This window comes from Scyliorhinus torazame, chromosome 8, assembly GCF_047496885.1.
Source record: "Scyliorhinus torazame isolate Kashiwa2021f chromosome 8, sScyTor2.1, whole genome shotgun sequence".
NCBI classification, from domain to species: Eukaryota; Metazoa; Chordata; class Chondrichthyes; order Carcharhiniformes; family Scyliorhinidae; genus Scyliorhinus; species Scyliorhinus torazame.
In genome coordinates this window covers 72,691,073-72,712,026 of record NC_092714.1, presented here as the reverse complement: position 1 = coordinate 72,712,026, position 20,954 = coordinate 72,691,073, and the positions used below count along the sequence as shown (strand labels likewise).

Here is a 20,954-nt window from a genome sequence, read left to right as displayed (position 1 = left end):
TGGGACGTTTGCGAGCCTTGGGGCGTTGGAGGAAAAATTTGGGCTCCCCCCGGAAATGCCTTCAGGCACATGCAGGTAGGGGCGTTTGTAAGACGGCAGGTGAGGGAATTTTCGCCAGCACATAGGATCCAGGATAGGGTGCTCTCGGGGGTGTGGGTTGGAGAAGGCAAGGTCTCGGCGATCTACCAGGAGATGCAGGAGGAGGAGGAGGCCTCGGTGGAGGGGCTGAAAGGTAAATGGGAGGAGGAGCTGGGGGAGGAGATAGACGCGGGTACGTGGGCGGACGCCCTGGGTAGGGTAAATTCTTCCTCCTCTTGCACCAGGCTTAGCCTGATACAATTTAAGGTTCTGTACAGGGCGCACATGACTGGGGCAAGGCTGAGTTGTTTTTATGGAGCAGAGGACAGGTGTGTGAGGTGTTCGGGGAACCCAGCGAATCACGCCCACATGTTCTGGGCGTGCCCAGCACTGGATGGTGTCATGCAAGAGTGCCTTTAAGAAATGGATGTGTAAGCAATGTACCTTTAAGAAAACAGTCATGTCATAGAGTGGGTGGAGCTCAGCTCAGTTCAGCCATTTTGAAGTTTTGCAGTTTGAAAAGTGCCTGGCTGGTTTTGCTGAGAGCAGTTTAAAAGTGCCTGGCTGTTTTGCTGTGAGCTGATTAAAAGGAGAAAGCCAGTTTGAGACAGCGGCTTGAAGTTCTGGTTTGCTGTGAGTTGCTTGAAGGGAGAAAGCCAGTTTAAAATCAGTGGGTGTGTGTCCAGAGAGCTGCAAGAAGAAAGCAAGGTGCTTGAGCTGAAATCAACCAAGCTAATATATCTCTGCCATTCTACAGAAAATATATATATCCTTTAACCTGATGTGATATTGTTCAAAGGTGTTACATCTCTTGGAAGTTTGAAGGAACATTTTAAGGAGTTATTTACTGTTGCAATATTTTCTGAGTTATCTTTGAAGTAAGGGGTGTTAAGAGATCCAGTGTTTATTTAAGATGTTAAGTTGAGTTCATGGAATAAACAGTGTTTTGTGTTTAAAAATCCACGTGTCCATAATTGTAATCCCACACCTAGGGGAAAAGCCGTGTACTAGGAAAAGCAACAAATCCATTAAAGGGAGAGGTTGGTTGAACTCCATGATAAATTTTGGGGTTCTGAAAAGGCCTCGCCCATAACAATGGGTTCTGGAGGGGCGTTGCGAGGACTGTGTCTAAGGTGGTAAACACCCGGGTTAAGCCGAGTTGGGGGCTCGCACTATTTGGGGTATCGGACGAGCCGGGAGTGCAGGAGGCGGAAGAGGCCGGTATTCTGGCCTTTGCATCCCTGTTAGCCCGGCGGAGGATTCTGCTACAGTGGAAGGATGCGAGGCCCCCAAGCGTGGAAGCCTGGATCAGCGACATGGCAGGGTTCATTAAATTGGAGAGGGTAAAATTTGCCCTAAGAGGATCTGTGCAAGGGTTCTTCAGGCGGTGGCAACCGTTCCTAGACTTTCTAGCGGAGCGTTAGGAGGTGGACAGCAGCAGCCCGGGGGGGGGGGGGTTACTTTGTGTTTACTACTATGTTTATTATCGTTTAATGGGGAATACGTGACATAGCTATAAGATGTTTATTTATGTGTTCTTTGTTTTTTCTTATTTCTGTAAGGGAGCTCATTGAAAATATGTAAAAATTTGAATAAAAATATATATTTTTTAAAATACGTAGGCTGCTTCTCGGATACCATGCACATATCTGAAGAGTCTATTTTTGGTGGTGGCAAACTAATAAAACATTGAGGGAATGGAAACCTTTTCTGTTCCTGAAGGCTGCTGCTGGCTGGTCTGTGGGAGCCTTCATAACCACATGCATGCATGGGGGAATACAGCAAGGGCCCTGAACCCAGTGGACTTCTACGCTGTCTGAATTGGTGCAGTAGTGCACATTGTCACCAGCCCTCTTGAGCATGCTCACCTCTTTTATGCACCAATGATCTGCAAAATGGCAGATTCTGCACATCCCTGGATCTCTGAAACAAAACGGAGGTGCAGAAATGAACCATGGTGATCTTCAGGACCAGTGGCCACCGATCCCCATGGGCCTCAACTTGTCCTGCAGCATGGTACAGAGATCAGTGACTGTCTACCTGAAGAGCTACAGTCTTCGCTGACATCGCGGCTCAGACATTTGGAGATAGTTCCGCCTCGGGCTGTCGACTCTGTCCTGGGGATAACCTCGTCTGCATACAGGATGCCATTGGCCCAACATCATCATTTGTTCAGATTCTATGGGTCCCCAAGTATGAATGCATTCTAAATGGCCCAGTAAAATTCCGGTTAGTGGCCTAGGAGTGTTAGCATATTGTTGTTCAGTCATTGAAGTCAGTTCCACCATTCAGTTAAATCAAGGCTTTTCTGTACCTCAATTTCATTTACCTGCCTTTACTTTTTATCCCCGATACCCTTAACTAACAAAAATCTATCAGTCTAAACCTTGAATGATTCAACTGGCCCAACATCCACAGCCTTTTGAGCAGCAAAATTCCAAACTTGCATTACATCTTGTGTGAAAAAGATGCATCTTGATTTCATTTTTAAATGGCCTAACTCATTTTAAAATCATGCCCATTTGGCCTGGATTTCCCCACTTGAAGAGATGGGGCAGATACAGAGAAACTTTTGAATCTCTTATCATTTTAAGCACATCAACTAGATCAGATTTCAACCTTCTCAGCTTGAGTAAATGCATAAATGTTTATGTAGTATAAAGTATTAATGTTAAATATATAAATAGACAGTCAATATCACCAGTGATGTAAGATCACATAACAACAACTTGCTAAGTCCTGTGTGAAGCCTTATCTTGTATATAGTTAGTAAAGTGTTAAAGAAAAGGCAATGTTTACCAACAGCATTGCCTCTACCAGTCTCTATCAATCATGGTCAAGGCGAACCGCATCTGAAAACCAACAACAATGGTAACAGATTGTGGAAGTGGAGAAGATGACGGATAAAGCATCAAGTAAAACCTGCCAATGGGGGGGGGGGAGCAGCAAGAGTAATGAGTGTGGGAAAAGACAGAGAAAAAAGCCAACAGAACCCTAAGAAAGACTAGAGTGAAGAAAAACCATGGAGTGATGGAAAAACCATCTTACTCTAACGAAAATGCTTCAGCCAAGTGGAAGGCCTAGATCAAGCCAAGAAGTGTTAAAACTGCATCGTGGATTTACCAGGCACAGAACCATTTTGGGATGAGCAGAGAATCCAAGCAAGGAACAGGTCAGCACCCTTCTCTATGTCATAGGCAGTAGTGCAGATGACATAATGATCAGACAGGGCACAAACAGATAGATTATCATAGAATTTACAGTGCAGAAGGAGGCCATTCGGCCCATCGAGTCTGCGCCGGCTCTTGGAAAGAGCACCCTACCCAAGGTCAACACCTCCACCCTATCCCCATAACCCAGTGACCCCACCCAACATTAAGGGCAATTTATCATGGCCAATCCACCTAAAATGCACATCTTTGGAATGTGGGAGGAAACCGGAGCACCCGGAGGAAACCCACGCACACACTGGGAGGATGTGCAGACTCCGCACAGACAGTGACCCAAGCCGGAATTGAACCTGGGATATGCAACTCTGAAAGACAAATTATTCAGGATCATGTGTAGGCGCTTGAGAAGATGGTATCATAGTTTCCACAATTAAGTGAGGATTTAACTCTATTGACAGCTGTGCAGTTAACAAGGCAGGCAGAACCAAGAAAGCAAAGTTGTGTATTTATTTAAAATGTTGGAGAGATTTTGTCAAAAAAAGAGGCCATTACTCAGTTCTCACTGTGGAGGGAAAAGGCTGCGTCGGCACAAAGGACGCCCCACCAAAAATGCGGAGTGCTATTCCTGTAAGAAAAAATACATTTTAAACCTGTACGCAAACATTTAAGGAGAAAATAATTAAAGCATGTAGTGTTCAAGAAATTGAAGATGCAAAAGAAAATGATATGCCATTCTTGGGAAAAAATACAGGATCTAATAGGAACTATTGGATTGCAGACATTATGGTCAATGAACAATTAGCTCTAGCAGCTGATCCTGGCATCAACTGGGCGTTGCGGGGTCCACACATGCGCAACGGCTAGAAGCACTGTGTGGTAAACCAGAAGGGAATCCCCCCTGGAAACGGATGGAAAAAGGAGAGGGAAGTGGCCAGATTGCAGTGGATCCTTTGGAGCAGCGGCAAGGAAGGCAAGCAAGAACCAAGTTGGCGACGGAAGGTGGCAGTTTAACATGGGGCCCTGAACAACAAGAGTTTTTGAAATGTTGCGTGGAAGAACTTAAAAAGGAAATGAAGAAGGAGCTGTTGGCCCCGATATTACAGGCGATCGAAGGGCTAAAGGAAGAGCAAAAGTCCCAGGAGCGGGAGCTTCGGGTCGTGAAGGCAAAGGCTGCCGAGAACGAGGACGATATACAGGGCCTGGTGGTGAAGACGGAGATGCACGAGGCACACCATAAACGATGTGTGGAAAGACTGGAGGTGCTGGAGAATAACGCGAGGAGGAATCATTTAAGGATTCTTGGTCTTCCTGAAGGTGCAGAAGGAGCAGACGTCGGGGCATATGTGAGCACGATGCTGCACTCGTTAATGGGAGCGGAGGCCCCGGCGGGTCCGCTGGAGGTGGAGGGAGCATACCGAGTGATGGCGCGAGGACCGAGAGCAGGAGAAATTCCTAGAGCCATAGTGGTGAGATTCCTCCGTTTTAAGGACAAAGAGATGGTCCTCAGATGGGCAAAGAAAACTCGGAGCAGTAGGTGGGAGAACGCGGTGATCCGCGTATATCAAGACTGGAGTGCGGAGGCGGCGAGAAGGAGGGCGAGCTTTAATCGGGCCAAGGCGGTGCTTCACAAAAAGAAGATAAAATTTGGAATGCTGCAACCGGCAAGACTGTGGGTCACATATCAAGGGAGGCACCACTACTTTGAGACGGCGGATGAGGCGTGGACTTTTATTGTGGAAGAAAAACTGGAATAAGCAGGTTATTAAAAAAGAACGTTTGAAACAAAGTGGTGGGGCGAGTATGGGGGGCGAAGAGGGGGGAAAAAGGGGGGGAAAGATGAGTTTTATGTTATTAATCCTGCGATGCGGTAACTTTTCTCTCTTCCACAGGTGGTGGTGGAGGGAGGAAGGGAGGTGGAGGAGATGGGGCATTGGCCATGGGGGGGCGGGGCCAAAAGGGAAGCGCGGGCTTTGTTCCCACGCTATGATAATCATGGCAGGAATAGGGAAGCAGGAAGGAGGGGGCGTCGCACGTTGCGAGCCGAGGTCACGGGGGGAAGCCGAGGTCGGCCAGAGTTTGCTGACTTCTGGGAGCAACATAGGGGGTGTAACTACGCTAGTGGGGGATCTAGGGGGGGGTGGGAGGGGGGAGTTACTGGGTTGCTGCTGCTGGGGAGAGGGGGGAGCTGGAATGGGGTGGGGTGGGCGGGGGGGCACCGCCTGGGGGGGGGACACAGCTGCGTGGGGGGGGGTGTAACTATGCTAGTGGGGGATCTAGCGGGGGGGTGGGAGGGGGGAGTTACTGGGTTGCTGCTGCTGGGGAGAGGGGGGAGCTGGAATGGGATGGGGTGGGCGGGGGGGCACCGCCTGGGGGGGACACAGCTGCGTGGGAACCAGATGGGAGGAGTAGACCCGTGGAAAAAGGGGATGGCTAATCGACAAGGGGGGGGGGGTAAAAAGCCCCCCAACCCGGTTGATCACGTGGAATGTGAGAGGGCTGAACGGGCCGATAAAGACGGCACGAGTACTCGCACACCTTAAGAAACTTAAGGCAGACGTGGTTATGTTACAAGAGACGCACTTGAAACTTATAGGCCAGGTTAGACTACGCAAAGGATGGGTGGGGCAGGTGTTTCATTCGGGGCTAGATGCAAAAAACAGGGGGGTGGCTATACTAGTGGGAAAGCGGGTTATGTTTGAGGCAAAGACCATAGTGGCAGATAGCGGGGGCAGATACGTGGTGAGTGGCAAATTACAGGGGGAGGCGGTGGTCTTGGTAAACGTATATGCCCCGAACTGGGATGATGCCAATTTTATGAGGCGCATGCTAGGACTCATCCCGGACCTAGAGGTGGGAAAGTTGGTAATGGGGGGAGATTTTAATACGGTGCTGGAGCCAGGGCTGGACAGGTCGAGATCTAGGACTGGAAGGAGGCCGGCTGCAGCCAAGGTGCTTAAAGATTTTATGGAGCAGATGGGAGGAGTAGACCCGTGGAGATTTAGCAGACCTAGGAGTAAGGAGTTTTCGTTTTTCTCCTATGTCCACAAAGTTTATTCGCGAATAGACTTTTTTGTTTTGGGAAGGGCGTTGATCCCGAAGCTGAGGGGGACGGAGTATACGGCTATAGCCATTTCGGATCACGCTCCACATTGGGTAGACTTGGAGATAGGGGAGGAAACAGAAGGGCGTCCACCCTGGAGAATGGACATGGGACTAATGGCAGATGATGGGGTGTGTCTAAGGGTGAGGGGGTGCATTGAAAAATACTTGGAACTCAATGATAAAGGGGAGGTCCAGGTGGGAGTGGTCTGGGAGGCGCTGAAGGCAGTGGTTAGAGGGGAGCTGATATCAATAAGGGCACATAAAGGAAAGCAGGAGAGTAGGGAACGGGAGCGGTTGCTGCAATAACTTCTGGGGGTGGACAGGCAATATGCGGAGGCACCGGAGGAGGGACTGTACAGGGAAAGGCAAAGGTTACACGTAGAATTTGACTTGCTGACAACGGGTACTGCAGAAGCACAGTGGAGGAAGGCACAGGGTGTACAGTATGAGTATGGGGAGAAGGCAAGCAGGTTGCTGGCCCATCAATTGAGGAAAAGGGGAGCAGCGAAGGAAATAGGGGGAGTGAGGGATGAGGAAGGAGAGATAGAGCGGGGAGCGGAGAGAGTGAATGGAGTGTTCAAGGCATTCTATAAAAGATTATACGAAGCTCGGCCCCCGGATGGGAAGGAGAGAATGATGTGCTTCCTGGACCGGCTGGAATTTCCTAAGGTGGAGAAGCAGGAGAGGGTGGGACTGGGAGCACAGATCGAGATAGAGGAAGTAGTGAAAGGAATTAGGAGTATGCAGGCGGGGAAGGCTCCGGGACCGGATGGATTTCCAGTCGAATTTTATAGGAAATATGTGGACTTGCTTGCCCCGATACTGATGAGAACCTTTAATGAGGCGAAGGAAAGGGGACAGCTGCCCCCGACTATGTCGGAGGCAACGATATCGCTTCTCCTAAAGAAGGAAAAAGACCCGCTGCAATGCGGGTCCTATAGACCTATTTCCCTCCTAAATGTAGACGCTAAGATTCTGGCCAAGGTAATGGCAATGAGGATAGAGGATTGTGTCCCGGGGGTAGTCCATGAGGACCAAACTGGGTTTGTGAAGGGGAGACAGCTGAATACGAATATACGGAGGCTGCTAGGGGTAATGATGATGCCCCCACCAGAGGGGGAAGCGGAGATAGTGGTGGCGATGGATGCCGAGAAAGCATTTGATAGAGTGGAGTGGGATTATTTGTGGGAGGTGTTGAGGAGATTTGGCTTTGGAGATGAGTATATTAGATGGGTACAGCTGCTGTATAGGGCCCCGATGGCGAGCGTGGTCACGAATGGACGGGGGTCTGCGTATTTTCGGCTCCATAGAGGGACGAGGCAGGGATGTCCTCTGTCCCCATTATTGTTCGCACTGGCGATTGAGCCCCTGGCAATAGCATTGAGGGGTTCCAGGAAGTGGAGGGGAGTACTCAGGGGAGGAGAGGAACACCGGGTATCTCTTTACGCGGACGATTTATCGGTGTATGTGACGGACCCGGCGGAGGGGATGCCAGAGACAATGCGGATACTTGGGGAGTTTGGAGAATTTTCAGGATATAAGCTGAACATGGGGAAAAGTGAGCTGTTTGTGGTGCATCCAGGGGAGCAGAGCAGAGAAATAGAGGACTTACCGCTGAGGAAGGTAACAAGGGACTTTCGCTACTTGGGGCTCCAGATAGCCAAGAATTGGGGTACATTGCATAGGTTAAACTTAACGCGGTTGGTGGAACAGATGGAGGAGGACTTCAAGAGATGGGACATGGTATCCCTGTCACTGGCAGGGAGGGTACAAGCGGTTAAAATGGTGGTCCTCCCGAGATTCCTCTTTGTGTTTCAGTGCCTCCCGGTGGTGATCACGAAGGCTTTTTTCAAAAGGATTGAAAAGAGCATCATGGGTTTTGTGTGGGCCGGGAAGACCCCGAGAGTGAGGAAGGGATTTTTGCAGCGTAGTAAGGATAGGGGGGGGCTGGCGCTACCGAGCCTGAGTGAGTACTACTGGGCCGCCAACATCTCAATGGTATGTAAGTGGATGGGAGAAGAGGAGGGAGCGGCGTGGAAGAGATTGGAGAAGGCGTCCTGTAGGGGGACTTGCCTACAAGCCATGGTGACGGCGCCGTTGCCGTTCTCACCGAAGAAATACACCACAAGCCCAGTGGTGGGGGCAATGGAGACGGCATAGCGGAAAGACTGGAGCCTCTGTGTGGTCCCCGATAAGAAATAATCATAGGTTTGCTCCGGGGAGAATGGATGGGGGATTTGGAACATGGCAAAGAGCAGGAGTAACACAATTGAGAGATCTGTTTGTAGATGGGACGTTTGCAAGTCTGGGAGCGCTGACCGAAAAATATGGGTTGCCCCAAGGGAATGCATTCCGGTATATGCAACTGAGGGCTTTTACGAGGCAACAGGTGAGGGAATTCCCGCAGCTCCCGACGCAGGAGATGCAGGACAGAGTGATCTCAAAGACATGGGTGGGGGACGGTAAGGTGTCAGACATATATAGGGAGATGAGAGACGAGGGGGAGATTAGGGAGATGAGAGACGAGGGGGAGATTATGGTAGACGAGCTGAAAGGGAAATGGGAAGAAGAGCTGGGGGAGGAGATTGAGGAGGGACTGTGGGCTGATGCCCTAAGTAGGGTAAACTCATCGTCCTCGTGTGCCAGGCTAAGCCTGATACAATTTAAGGTGTTACACAGGGCGCATATGACTGGAACACGGCTTAGCAAATTTTTTGGAGTAGAGGATAGGTGTGCGAGATGCTCGAAAAGCCCAGCGAATCACACCCACATGTTCTGGTCATGTCCGGCACTACAGGGGTTTTGGGTGGGGGTGACAAAGGTGCTTTCGAAGGTAGTGGGGGTCCAGGTCGAACCAAGCTGGGGGTTGGCTATATTTGGGGTTGCAGAAGAGCCGGGAGTGCAGGAGGCGAGAGAGGCTGATGTTTTGGCCTTTGCGTCCCTAGTAGCCCGGCGCAGGATGCTGTTGATGTGGAAGGAAGCCAAGCCCCCGGGTGTGGAGACCTGGATAAATGACATGGCAGGGTTTATAAAGCTTGAACGGATTAAGTTCGTCCTAAGGGGATCGGCTCAAGGGTTCACCAGGCGGTGGCAACCGTTCGTCGAATACCTCACAGAAAGATAGAGGGAATGGAAAAGAAGAAGACAGCAGCAGCAGCAGCCCAGGGGGAGGGGGGAGGGGAAGGGGGTGGGGGTGGGGATGGGGGGGAGGAACCAGAGGGATTCTCAGGGATGTTAATATATAAGTATAATATGTATAGGTTGTTGTTATAGATAATTGTATATTGGACTGTTAAAACATATTTTTGGAGAATATTTATCTGGGACAAGGCAGTTGCCATTTAGTTTTGTTTTTGGTTTTGTTTATATATTATTTATTTCTTGTTTATAAAACTGGCCATTGTTATTTATATTGTTATATTACTGTGTAAAGGATACACAATGTACTGTGATGGTTGGCCAAAAATTTTCAATAAAATATTTTTTTTTTAAAAAGAGAATAGAAGCAGGAGTAGGCCATTCAGGCCTTCAAGCCTGTTCCGCTACTTATTATGATCATGGCTGATCATCCAATTCAATAACCTAACACTGCCTTCCACCCCATATCCTTTGATCTCTTCGCCCCAAGGATTAAATCTCACTCCTTGAAAACATACAATGGACTGGATTCGCTGGTTCCCTAACAGTGTGTTTCTCGGCACACCATTCGCTGGTGGTGAGAATCTGTCATTCCTCCACTTGTCAATGGGATTTCACATTAAAGCCGTCCGACGCCACCGGGAAAAGTGAATCGCAACGGCCGGAGAATTCCGACCAAAGCCTCACGGCATCCTGTGGTAGCAAATTCCAACGGCTTACCACTCTCTGGATGAAGTCATTCTCCTCCTCTCAGCCCTAAAAGGTTTACCCTGTATGCCCATCATCTGGAATATCCTTTCCTGCATCTACCCTTTTTGGTCCTGTTAGAATTTTATAGATTTTGATGAGATCCCCATTCTTCTGAACTCCAGCGAATATAATCCTAACTGACTCAATCTATCCTCATACATCAGTCCCGACATGCTGAGAATCAGTCTGGTAAACCTTCTCTGCACTCCCTCTATAAAAAGAACATTCTTCCTCCGATAAGGAGACCAAAACTGCATACAATATTCAAGGCATGGCCTCACCAAGGCCTTATAAATTGCTGCAAGACATCCCTGCTCCTGTACTCCAATTCTCTCGGTATCGAGGCCAAACTACCATTTGCCGCCTTATTGCCTGCTGCACCTGCATGCTTACCTTTAGTGTCTACTGTACAAGGGCACCAAGGTCTCATTGCACATTCCCCTCTCTGAATCTACCGCCATTCAGATAATCTGGCTTCCTGTTTTTACTACCAAAGTGGATAACCTCTTTGAGCGCAGCGTGGCCATTAAATCACACCCCTGTTTATTCCTACTCTTTTTATTATCCTGTCTGCCAACTAGTTTTCTATCCATCTCACTACACTAGCCCCAATCCCATGCGCTTTAATTATACATGTTAATCTCTTATGAGAAACTTTGTTGGAAACCTTCTGAAAGTACTCTTTGATCACTTCTCCTATTTGCTTTGCCTTAGCGGGATGTCCTACGGCCAATGTTAAATGGGCTTCTGAAGTTAAACCCATCCTAAAAAGGTCCCTCTGACTATGGGTCAACTGTACTAACATTCCTAATCCCACAACACCGAAAAATAAAAAGGAGTGATATGCAATGAGGTCTGCTTTTCTAAGTGACTTTGTGTTTGTAAATTGTATGCTTGCTCATCCTCACGAGCATACCAAGCCGTGCAATGGGTCACTATATTCTCTCGCTGGACTCTATCAGGTGTTTTAATAGCTGTGCCCAAGGTTCATTAATCTTTTGTCAGACTTCCTGCAGTTTAAAAAAAATTTTTTTTTTAAACAGTGGTACTGTAAGGGTTAACGTTCAGCTGCCGGCGTAGAACACAGACATAGAGCGATCGGGCGCAGGCTCCGAAGTTATTACATTTTTCAGCTGGTGAGCTCGTATTTGAGACCGTTCTATAAACATTCCATTATCAATGCAATGCATTACCGCTCCTAATTTGCAGAGTGTCTGCCTAATAGGGTCAGGTGTTGCTAGTTGCGGTACATCTTGACTGGGGGGTTAAATGCTTCTTGGCCCCTTGCATGATAGCCTCTTTCCCTCTATTTGCTAACCAGTGTTCAAGGGACTCATTTCCTTCATTCAAACGATTATCATTATTGGGAACCCAGCCCCCATTTATGCCGGGTGGGATCCCATCCTTCAAAGCCAAGATGCACCATAAGAGTATTTTAGAAACAGCAAAACATCCCCTGGGAGGAGGCTATAAATAGCACACATTTAAGTCAATTTCCAATGATTGATTTTATAGGCATTAGCTATTCTTAGGGATGTATATTTTTTCTTTGTCAATTCAGAAAAGATCAACTGTCTGCTGAAATGGTTAATGTTTTCTGCAGAATCTAAGGGGCGGAGAACTTGGCATGATGCCATTTACGTTTTTTCACAATCTAAAAACGTATTCATATTCAATAACTTTTATTCGTAAAGGCACTTTCTTTTAAACTGATTTTAATTTCCATATGTTTCAGTTCATTAGAGAAACCTCAACAAAAATCACTTAAGTTCTAATCTCGGACTCACAATGAAGACGATAAAAAATACAACCCACTTAGCACTTCATGCTTTGACTAAAATTACTTGGTTAAACAAAACACAGATTCTCACAGCTCACAAATATCACAGTTAACAGTTAGCCTTATCTCGCACATAAATCTGAATTCCTTTTTCTACAGGATCCCATCTGTTACGCTTTTACCTTAATCTTCTATTTACTTTTACTCCCCTGTTTTTTGTTTCGAGAGGGGGTCAGCTTCATTAGATTCCTGTGCGGGACATATAGGTTTTCATACCTCATTCCGTTGCTTTACGATTGTTTCTTTTAATTTTCTTACTCATTTTGACTCCCTTATCTGTCTTCTTTAAGGAGTTTACCTTCTTTCTCGCTCCGGATGTCTTTACCGAGACTTCGGGACGACCTGTGAGGGGGCGTTGAGTTTACTACTCATCGTTCCTTCTGAAAAAAACTTTAGAACATATATATAACAATAACAACAATCGCGGAAATCATTTACAAATAATACAGGGAGCGCACATCGGTGTTTATCCTTTCACGAACCTCAAAGTCTTTTTTTTTTTAATTTTAGTCTCTAAGGCACCTTTTTCTTCCCATGCAGCTATCATTAATTTATTAATTAAGATAACTCTCCTAGCATGAGTCACTGGCCAGTAATTAAGGCTGCCGAGCCGCAGACCCCCCTTTCAGCTGGGGTCGCGCTATGGCTCTCTCCCTTTCAGCTGAGAGAGTCCTGTTTAGAGATTAGTTTCGGGGTTCACTTCCCGTTAAATTAGGGTAACTGCAACGACTACGCCAATTTGTCGTGGAAATCATAATAAAGACAAATTCCTCGAGGTTTGATTTGAGGACATTTATTTACACAAATATATTTGCGGAGAGAGAGTGTTCCAGCTGCAAAGCCAGGGCACCGCACTCTGCATTATACAGTCGAAAGTCATTATATTTATAGTGTGAAATAAACAACTTTGAAGAGATAAAACTTGGGAGCATACGCAAGAGGAAATATGAACGTTTTGCCCTTGGTTTAAAAACAATTTGAGTACGCATTTTGTTGTCTTTCGGAAGAACAATTTATTATCATAATAAGGCCGAGTACAAAATACTAAGCAGTATTTAGTTTATATTACTTGACCTACTTATTTTCGCTCAAAAGCAGTGTTAAAATATACTTAATATTCCCAGCATGCTTCTAAATTGGTAACTCATTAACTTCCCTTCCACAACATCTTACCAATAGAATAGAATTTGGTATGTAAACATTGATTAAATCATTATACAAATATAACCTCCACGGCCTAGCCTGTAGATTGCCAATATTGCACAAATGAAAACAGAAAGTTGCTGGAATATGTAATAATAGTTGAGGTTGAAGTATGGTGTAAATGCATGTTTTTAAAACAAAAAGGATAACATTTATTTTTGAACAGGAAGCAAAATGGAACCCCCGTATAGTTGCAATAATTTCAGCACCGAGCGAATGCAGCCTTGAACAATGTTCAGCGGGACCAATAAATTTGTTGTCTGAAGGTTACTGTTGATAAGTTTTTATGTCGTGCTGTGTTGTTTATTTCATACCGTTTTTACTTTCTGTACAGGGTTTAGTCATTGCAGGATTAGCCGACCTGGCTAGGCCTCCAAACAAACTTAGTGTATCTCAGTCAGGAGTGCTTTGTGCTACAGGTAATGTAAATTCTTTTTAAAATATTTTTTGTAATGTATTTTCGTTTGCACTTTATTCATTAGATTTTGGGTGGGATGCTTTTGTTGCTGAGAGGTGAACATAATTACTTGGACCAACTTTAACCTCCCTTTCTACTCTTCTTCCATCCCAACTCCTTGTGGGGAAGTACTACCCAGCATTGTAGCTGAGAGGGAAAACTATATGTGGGTCAGCTATCCTTTCTGATAAGGCTGATATTGTGATTTAAAGCACTTTAACCTTCTATTTTTTCCCTGTCTCGATAGAAATATTCTTTCAAAACAGGGTTTGCTCCAAAAGTGGTCAAGTTGAATTTTAAGGGTTTCTGGGCTGAACTCATAATAATAATTGAATTTAGAATTATTGCTTAAATAATCAACTAAGTTTAAAAAGTAGATGTTCCAAATAAGGCTCTCCTTAGTCTTTGTTAACTACCTACCTCTAAACCACAAGTTGGGGCACAAGTAACTATTATTGCACCAGTGACACTCGGGTTCTTTACTGGAGACTAATATAATGTGAGTGTTCCAGACACAAATGTATCTAGCAGACTCATATACATTTTGTTTAAGAGTGGGAAGCAAAGGAGGTCTGAGATCTAATAGTTTTCCTTTGCTCAAAGCAGTTTGGGCTTTAGAGCATAACTGTGGAGGGCAGCCGCTTAGCTGAATACTGGAGAGGTGGGTGGATTCTGGAATTTTATATTCTTGCCTTTTGGCTATCAGGGAATAACTACACCATGTTTGTTCAAGAGAATGACCTGTGGTTGAAATGATGGAGAAACTGTCAGCATCACTGTCATTGGAGTGTAAAACTGAGAGTAGCTTCTGGTATCTGCATGTGCAGAACTAAATACTGAAAAACAGATGTTTCTATCTGTGATACTCTACTCCTCCAAAGCATGTCCTTTTGCTGCCGTTGCATCAACATAGAATCAATGAATTAATGCAAACTTTCCAAATTTGTATGCACAATTCTCGCTGTTAAAACTAATAAAAATGTTGAGCCTTTTTAATCAGAAATAACTTTGAAATCTCAGTTGTAAATACTGCTAAACAAATATTCAACCCCTGAGAAACAAAGTACAAACATACGAATTAGGAGCAGGAACAGTCCATTTGGTCTTTCAAGCCTGCTTCACCATTTGATCAGATTATGACTGATCTGAATGTGACTTCAACTGCACTTTCCTGTCTGCACTAATTTTAGACGTCTGGAGTCTCAGTGCCTCAGAACATTTGAAAATTGCATAATTTAAAAAGTAACTTTTAATTTTTTAAGTTTCTTTTATACTTAACACCATTCTGTTGGTTCCGAACTTTGTTTTGGTTTCTGTACATTGATTAAAATATGAATTAAAATCCCTGCTTTTTACTTCCTACTTTGTTTCCTGAGAATTCTTCCGTCCAATCATTCTACCTGCTACCAGCACGGTTGCTGATGGTGCCAAATTCAAAGTCACATTGGAATCGACGGGAAAATTCGCACTCTGGACTAGAGCCTCCTAAATCTCTATGAGAAACCTTTTGATGGCAGCAGTGAGCTGACTGCATCATCCACGCAATAAATAGCTGGGTTAGAGCCCACAATAAGCCCAATAATCTTTTTGTGGTCTTGTTCTTTTGATGGCGACATTGCATATTTTTATTGTAACAAGACAATAAAAATAAATAATCTTTTTTTTATAACAGGCTTGATTTGGTCCAGATACTCCCTTGTGATTATTCCGAAGAACTGGGGTTTGTTTGCTGTAAACTTCTTCTTGGGCTGTGCAGGTTTAACGCAGCTGATTCGAATTGCAAAGTAAGTATCAGCTGTAGCAAAAAATGGTTTACACCTAGAAATCTTAGATTCTGAAGTAAGATTGTTTCCACTTTCAAAGTCGCTTTAAACTATAAATGAAACCTGCCTTCCCTCCTGTATGAAGTTCTAGTAGAGATTGCAGAGTTACATTTCAATAAGTCAGAAATGGTTGTTTTCTTCATCATTTTGCTTAAGTTCACATCCAATGTTGTCTGCTTCTGCCCTCAACTTGAGTTTTCAGCTCTGAACCCTTTTGCCACTTCCAGACTCGACTGTTTTAACAGATGCCTTGTAACATCCATAAGTTGTTCCGCTGTAGGAGAAACTAGAACCCGAGGGCCCAACCTCAGACTGAAGGGACAACTCTTTAAAACTGAAATGAGGAGAAATTTCTTCAGCCAGGGTGGTGAATCTGTGGTACTCTTTGCTGCAGAAGGCTGTGGTGGCCAAGTCACTGAGCGTCTTTAAGACAGAGATAGATAGGTTCTTGATTAATAAGGGGATCAGGGGTTATGGGGAGATGGCAGGAGAATGGGGATTACAAACATATCAGCCATGATTGAATGACAGAGAAGACTCGATGGGCCAAATGGCCTAATTCTGCTTCCATGTCTTATATTCTAACTCCAATTTTGATCACTACACTGGCTTGTCAGCCCCTTATTCCATTCAATATTATTCTTATCTTAATGCATCATTCTCTCCATGGCCTTGTTCCACCCCATCTCTGCAATCTCCTCCAGGCTTGCATCCCTCTGATATCTTCTGTTCCTCTAACGAGTCTTCTTTGCATCCCATTCTCTGCCCATCCTTTTATCCCGCCAATGACAGCAGAGCCTTCAGTTCCATAGTCCTAATTCTTTGAAATGATTTCCCTAAGTCACTACATCCCTTACCATATATTCAAAAACTCCTTGTTGAGGTAACAGCACAGAAACAGAATGTTCAGCTCAACTGCTTAGTGCCAGCATTTATGCTCCATATGAGCTCTCACCCCTCATCGACCTCCTTGTCCTCGAACTCTTTCATCTTCTATTCCTTTCTCCTAGATGCTTAAGTAGATTCCCCCAAATGCATTTATGCTGTTTATTAACAGACTTTTATACACAAAATGCAACAATTTGAGACACTCAAAAGATGTTCAGAACATAAGCATGAAAATAATTTTAATTAAAAAATGCAAAACATTCTCAGTAATAATATGTGTTAACTGGCATCATCCACTATTTTAACATAAGAAGCAGGAATAAGCCATTTGGTCCCTCAAACCTGCTTTGCCATTCATAAATCTTGGCAGATCTGATTGTGACCATAACTTCACTTTCTGCCTGTCCAAAACCTTTGACTCCCTTGTAGATCAAAACTTTGTCTAGCCGCCTTGAATGGGCAATTTTCTGGTTGGCAGCATGTGACAAGTGGTGTGCCACAAGAACCCGTGCTGGGGCCTCAACTCTTTACTATTTATATAATGAATAAAGGGACTGCATTATATCCTTGTTAAATTTGGTGATGACACATAGATAGGTAGGCAAATATGTCCTGAAGAGGATATGGTAAAGTTATAAAAGGATATAGTTAGGTAAGGTGAGTGGGAAAAGATCTAGAAAATGGAATGTAATATAGGAAAATGTGAGGTTGTCCATTTTGGCAGGATGAATAAAACCAAAGCATATTATCAAAATGGTGAGCGATTGCAGATCTCTGAGACAGAGGGATCTGGGTGTCCTAGTGCATGAATCGCAAAAGGTAAATTTGTAGTTGCAGCAAATAACTAGCAAAGCTATAATCATAATCTTTATTAGTGTCACAAGTAGGCTTACATTAACACTGCAATCCCTAGTCGCCACACTCCCGTCCCTGAGGGAGAATTCAGAATGTCCAAATTAGTGAACAACATGTCTTTCTAGACTTATGGGAGGAAACCGGAGCACCTGGAGGAAACCCACGCAGACACGGGAGAACATGCAGACTCCGCACAGACAGTGACCCAAGCTGGGAATCGAACCTGGGACCCTAGCGCTGTGAAGCAGCAGTGCTAACCACTGCTAACATGCCGCAGAATGTTATTGTTTATTGCAAAGGGAATTTAATACAAAAGTCGGGAGGTAATGCTTCAGGTAGGCAAGGCACTAGTGAGCCATCATCTGGAGCATTGTGTACAGCATTGGCCTCCTTATTTAATAAATATGAAATTGCATTGGAAGCAGTTCAAAAAGGCTTTACTAGATTAATACCGGGAATGGATGGGTGGGTTAGACAAGCTAGGCTTGTTAGAAAAGTGAGAGTCAACTTGATTCAAACATGAAATCCTGAGGAGATTTGACAGAGTGGGTGTGGAAAGGATGTTTCTCTTGTGGGAGAATCTAGAACTTGGGGTCAATGTTTAAAAATAAAGAAGTCACCTGGTTAAGACAGAGATGAGGAAATCAGAAGGTTGTGAGACTTGGTAATTCTCTTCCTGAAAGGATGGTTGAGGCAGAGCCTTTGAAGATCTTTATGGCAGAAGGAGATAGATTCTTGATAAGCAAGGGGCTGAAAGTTATTGGGGGTAGTCAGGAATAGGAGGTTAAAATTCGGTCAGCCATGATCTTATTGAATGGCAGAACAGTCTCGAGGGACCATGAAGCCTACTGCTCCGAATATGTTTGTGTGAATGTATTCAGTGACCCAGCAAAAGCTGCTCTGGGGTAGAGAATTCCAAAGATAATGGGCGCGATCCAGTGGATTCGAGTTAAATTCCGCTGAATGGCACGTTTAGCGGGGTGTCCCCACTATTCAATGATACTTTGCCATTTCATTTTGGCCTCAACGAGACAACTCTTTAAGTCATTGAAGACTACTCACGGATCGGGGCGGCATTTCTAAAGGCAGCCCAGATCTTTCGACACACCCCACCTCTTATGTAAAAGACTCCCCTGGGCCCTACCCCTGGCATGGGCAAACTGGCACCTGGACACCATGGCAATGCCAGCCTGGCATCCCAGATGTGCCCCTGTCATTCTGGAAGTGCCATGTGGGCACCCTTGCATTGCCATGGTGGTATTGCCAGAGTGCATGGGTGGCAGTGCCAAGGTGCTTGGGGAAACGCCAGGGTAGTACCCTGCCCTGTCTCCGATCACCTGGGGGTCTCAACCCCCATTGAGACCCCCCAACTTTGTGGGCTGATGCCCTAAGCAGGGTAAATTCCTCTTCCTCATGCGCCAGGCTTAGCCTGATTCAATTTAAGGTGCTACATAGAGCACACATAACGGGAGCAAGATTGAGCAGGTTCTTTGGAGTGGAGGACAGATGTGGGAGGTGTGGCGGGAGCCCGGCAAACCACGCACATATGTTTTGGGCGTGCCCGGCCCTGGAAGGGTATTGGAAGGGAGTGACGGGAGTGATTTCGCGGGTGGTGAAGGCCCGGGTCAAACCAAGTGGCGTCTGGTGGAGGCCTCACTGGGGAGGCTGGTGAATCCCGGGCTCCGGGTGAATTGGGCGCGTGCATTTTTAAATGAGCCCAATGGTTCATTTAAATATGCACGCCTGGATCTCACCCAGCGGTATCACCGCCTTGCAAGATGTTTCGAGAGTCGCGATTCCCCATGGAAGCCCCTCGCGAGATTCAACAGCCTGGTCCTGACTCCAAGTCCAGCGTGATGAGGCCCCTGAATCACGCCCAATAACTCTTCAAGAAGAAATTTTTCCTCATCTCCGAAATGGCGGACCCCTTATTTTGAAACTGTTCCCTCTCGTTCTAGATTCGCCCATGATGGAAACATTTTTCAGCATCTACCCGATAAAATCACTACAGAATCTTAGGTTTTAATAAGATCACCTCTCATTCTTCTGAACGGCAATAATTATAGGCCCAAATTATAAGGCAACCACATCACCCCAAGAATCAACCCAGTGAATCTTCTCTGAACTGTCAATGCAGGAACAGTAAGTAAGGAGTCCAAAGCTGTACACAGTCTCACCAATGTCCTGTACAGCTGTAATATTTTTAGACTCCATCCCTTTTGCAATAAAGACCAATGTTCCACTTGCATCCTTATTGCTTGCTGTCCCTGCATGCTAACTATTTTGTGATTAATGTATTTCCAGATCTCTCTATACCACCACAATCTGCAGTCTCTCTCCATTCAAATAATATTCTGCTTTTGATTCTTACTGCCAAAGTGGACAAGATCCTGCTGATATGAGCAGCCAGAAGATCCTGCCCTATATTCCATCTGTCTACTCACTTAATCTAACTATATCCCTTTGCAGACTCTGTGTCCTCCTCATAACTTGTTTTCCTACATTTCTTTGTATCATCAGAAAATTGAGCTGCATCAGCGCCTCATCTAAATCATGAATTTAGATTTTAATATAGATTGTAATATAAATTGATAGTAGAGGCTCCAGCACCCCCACTAATAGTTTGCTGCCCCTGCCACCCCAACACTTTTGTTTAATGTTAGCCAACCCTCTATCCATGTTAAAATATTTAAAGCAAACTACTGGTTTAAGGCTCTGAGATTCACATAATTTTCACCTGGATTTAGCCTCAATTTTGTGTAAGTATTAAGTAACTAAAATTAAATTTGTTTCATAAAGAAGTATGATATTTCCAGATGTGTCTCCTGTTTAAGTAACAGTCTCTGCAATTTCATTTTAGATCATATTTCACAAGTACTGACGTTGATATGGTAGCACGATACCAATGAAGAGTGGTACATATGCTACTTATCTTTCTTTATTTCATAAGTTGTTTTACTGTCTCAATTATGTTCTCAGATACAGGTATGATCTAAAGTCCGAAGGTGAACATCCTAAATAAACTCGAACAGCAACCTACAAGAATCCAAGATATGATCTTGTCTTCATTTTTAAAATGTGCCTTGTAAATGATTCAAGGTGATTGATAACATCATAATCAGCCTCAATAGTTTTGTCATGGAGATTATGTTACATATAACGTCTGTAAATATGTTCTTCATCTCCCAATAAATTTACAGTGTTATATGTTTCTTGATAACTGAAACCTAGTTTTTTTTTTTTTTTAATATATTTTATTGAAATTTTTTTCCAAACAACAATTTTTCCCCTCTTACAAAGCAAACGTAACAATAAAGAAATTTTTAACAATACACAAATAACAAAACCCCATTATCTTTTGACATAAACTAAACTAAACCCCCTCCCCCCTCTTTCCCCCCCCCCCCCCCCCTGGGTTGCTGCTGCTGGTCATCTGTCTTCCCTCTAATGTTCCCCTAGGTAGTCGAGAAATGGCTGCCACCGCCTGGTGAACCCTTGAGCCGACCCTCTCAGGGCAAACTTTATCTGCTCCAATTTAATGAACCCCGCCATATAATTTACCCAGGCCTCCAGTCCGGGTGGTTTCGCCTCCTTCCACATAAGTAGGATCCTGCGCCGGGCTACTAGGGACGCAAAGGCCACAACGGCGG

General features: G+C 45.0%; 1 protein-coding gene across 1 annotated transcript in view; it reads left to right on the top strand.

Annotated features, from left to right (window-relative positions):
• Window positions 1-20,516, top strand: part of mpc2b (mitochondrial pyruvate carrier 2b) — a 44,580-nt gene extending 24,064 nt beyond the window's left edge. The window contains exons 3-5 of the mRNA XM_072513815.1: window positions 13,616-13,700; window positions 15,411-15,522; window positions 20,284-20,516. Of these exons, the coding sequence (XP_072369916.1) occupies window positions 13,616-13,700; window positions 15,411-15,522; window positions 20,284-20,326 (240 nt within the window). The 3' untranslated portion in view covers window positions 20,327-20,516. The remainder of the gene's footprint in view (window positions 1-13,615; window positions 13,701-15,410; window positions 15,523-20,283) is intronic.
• Window positions 20,517-20,954: the final 438 nt, after the last annotated feature.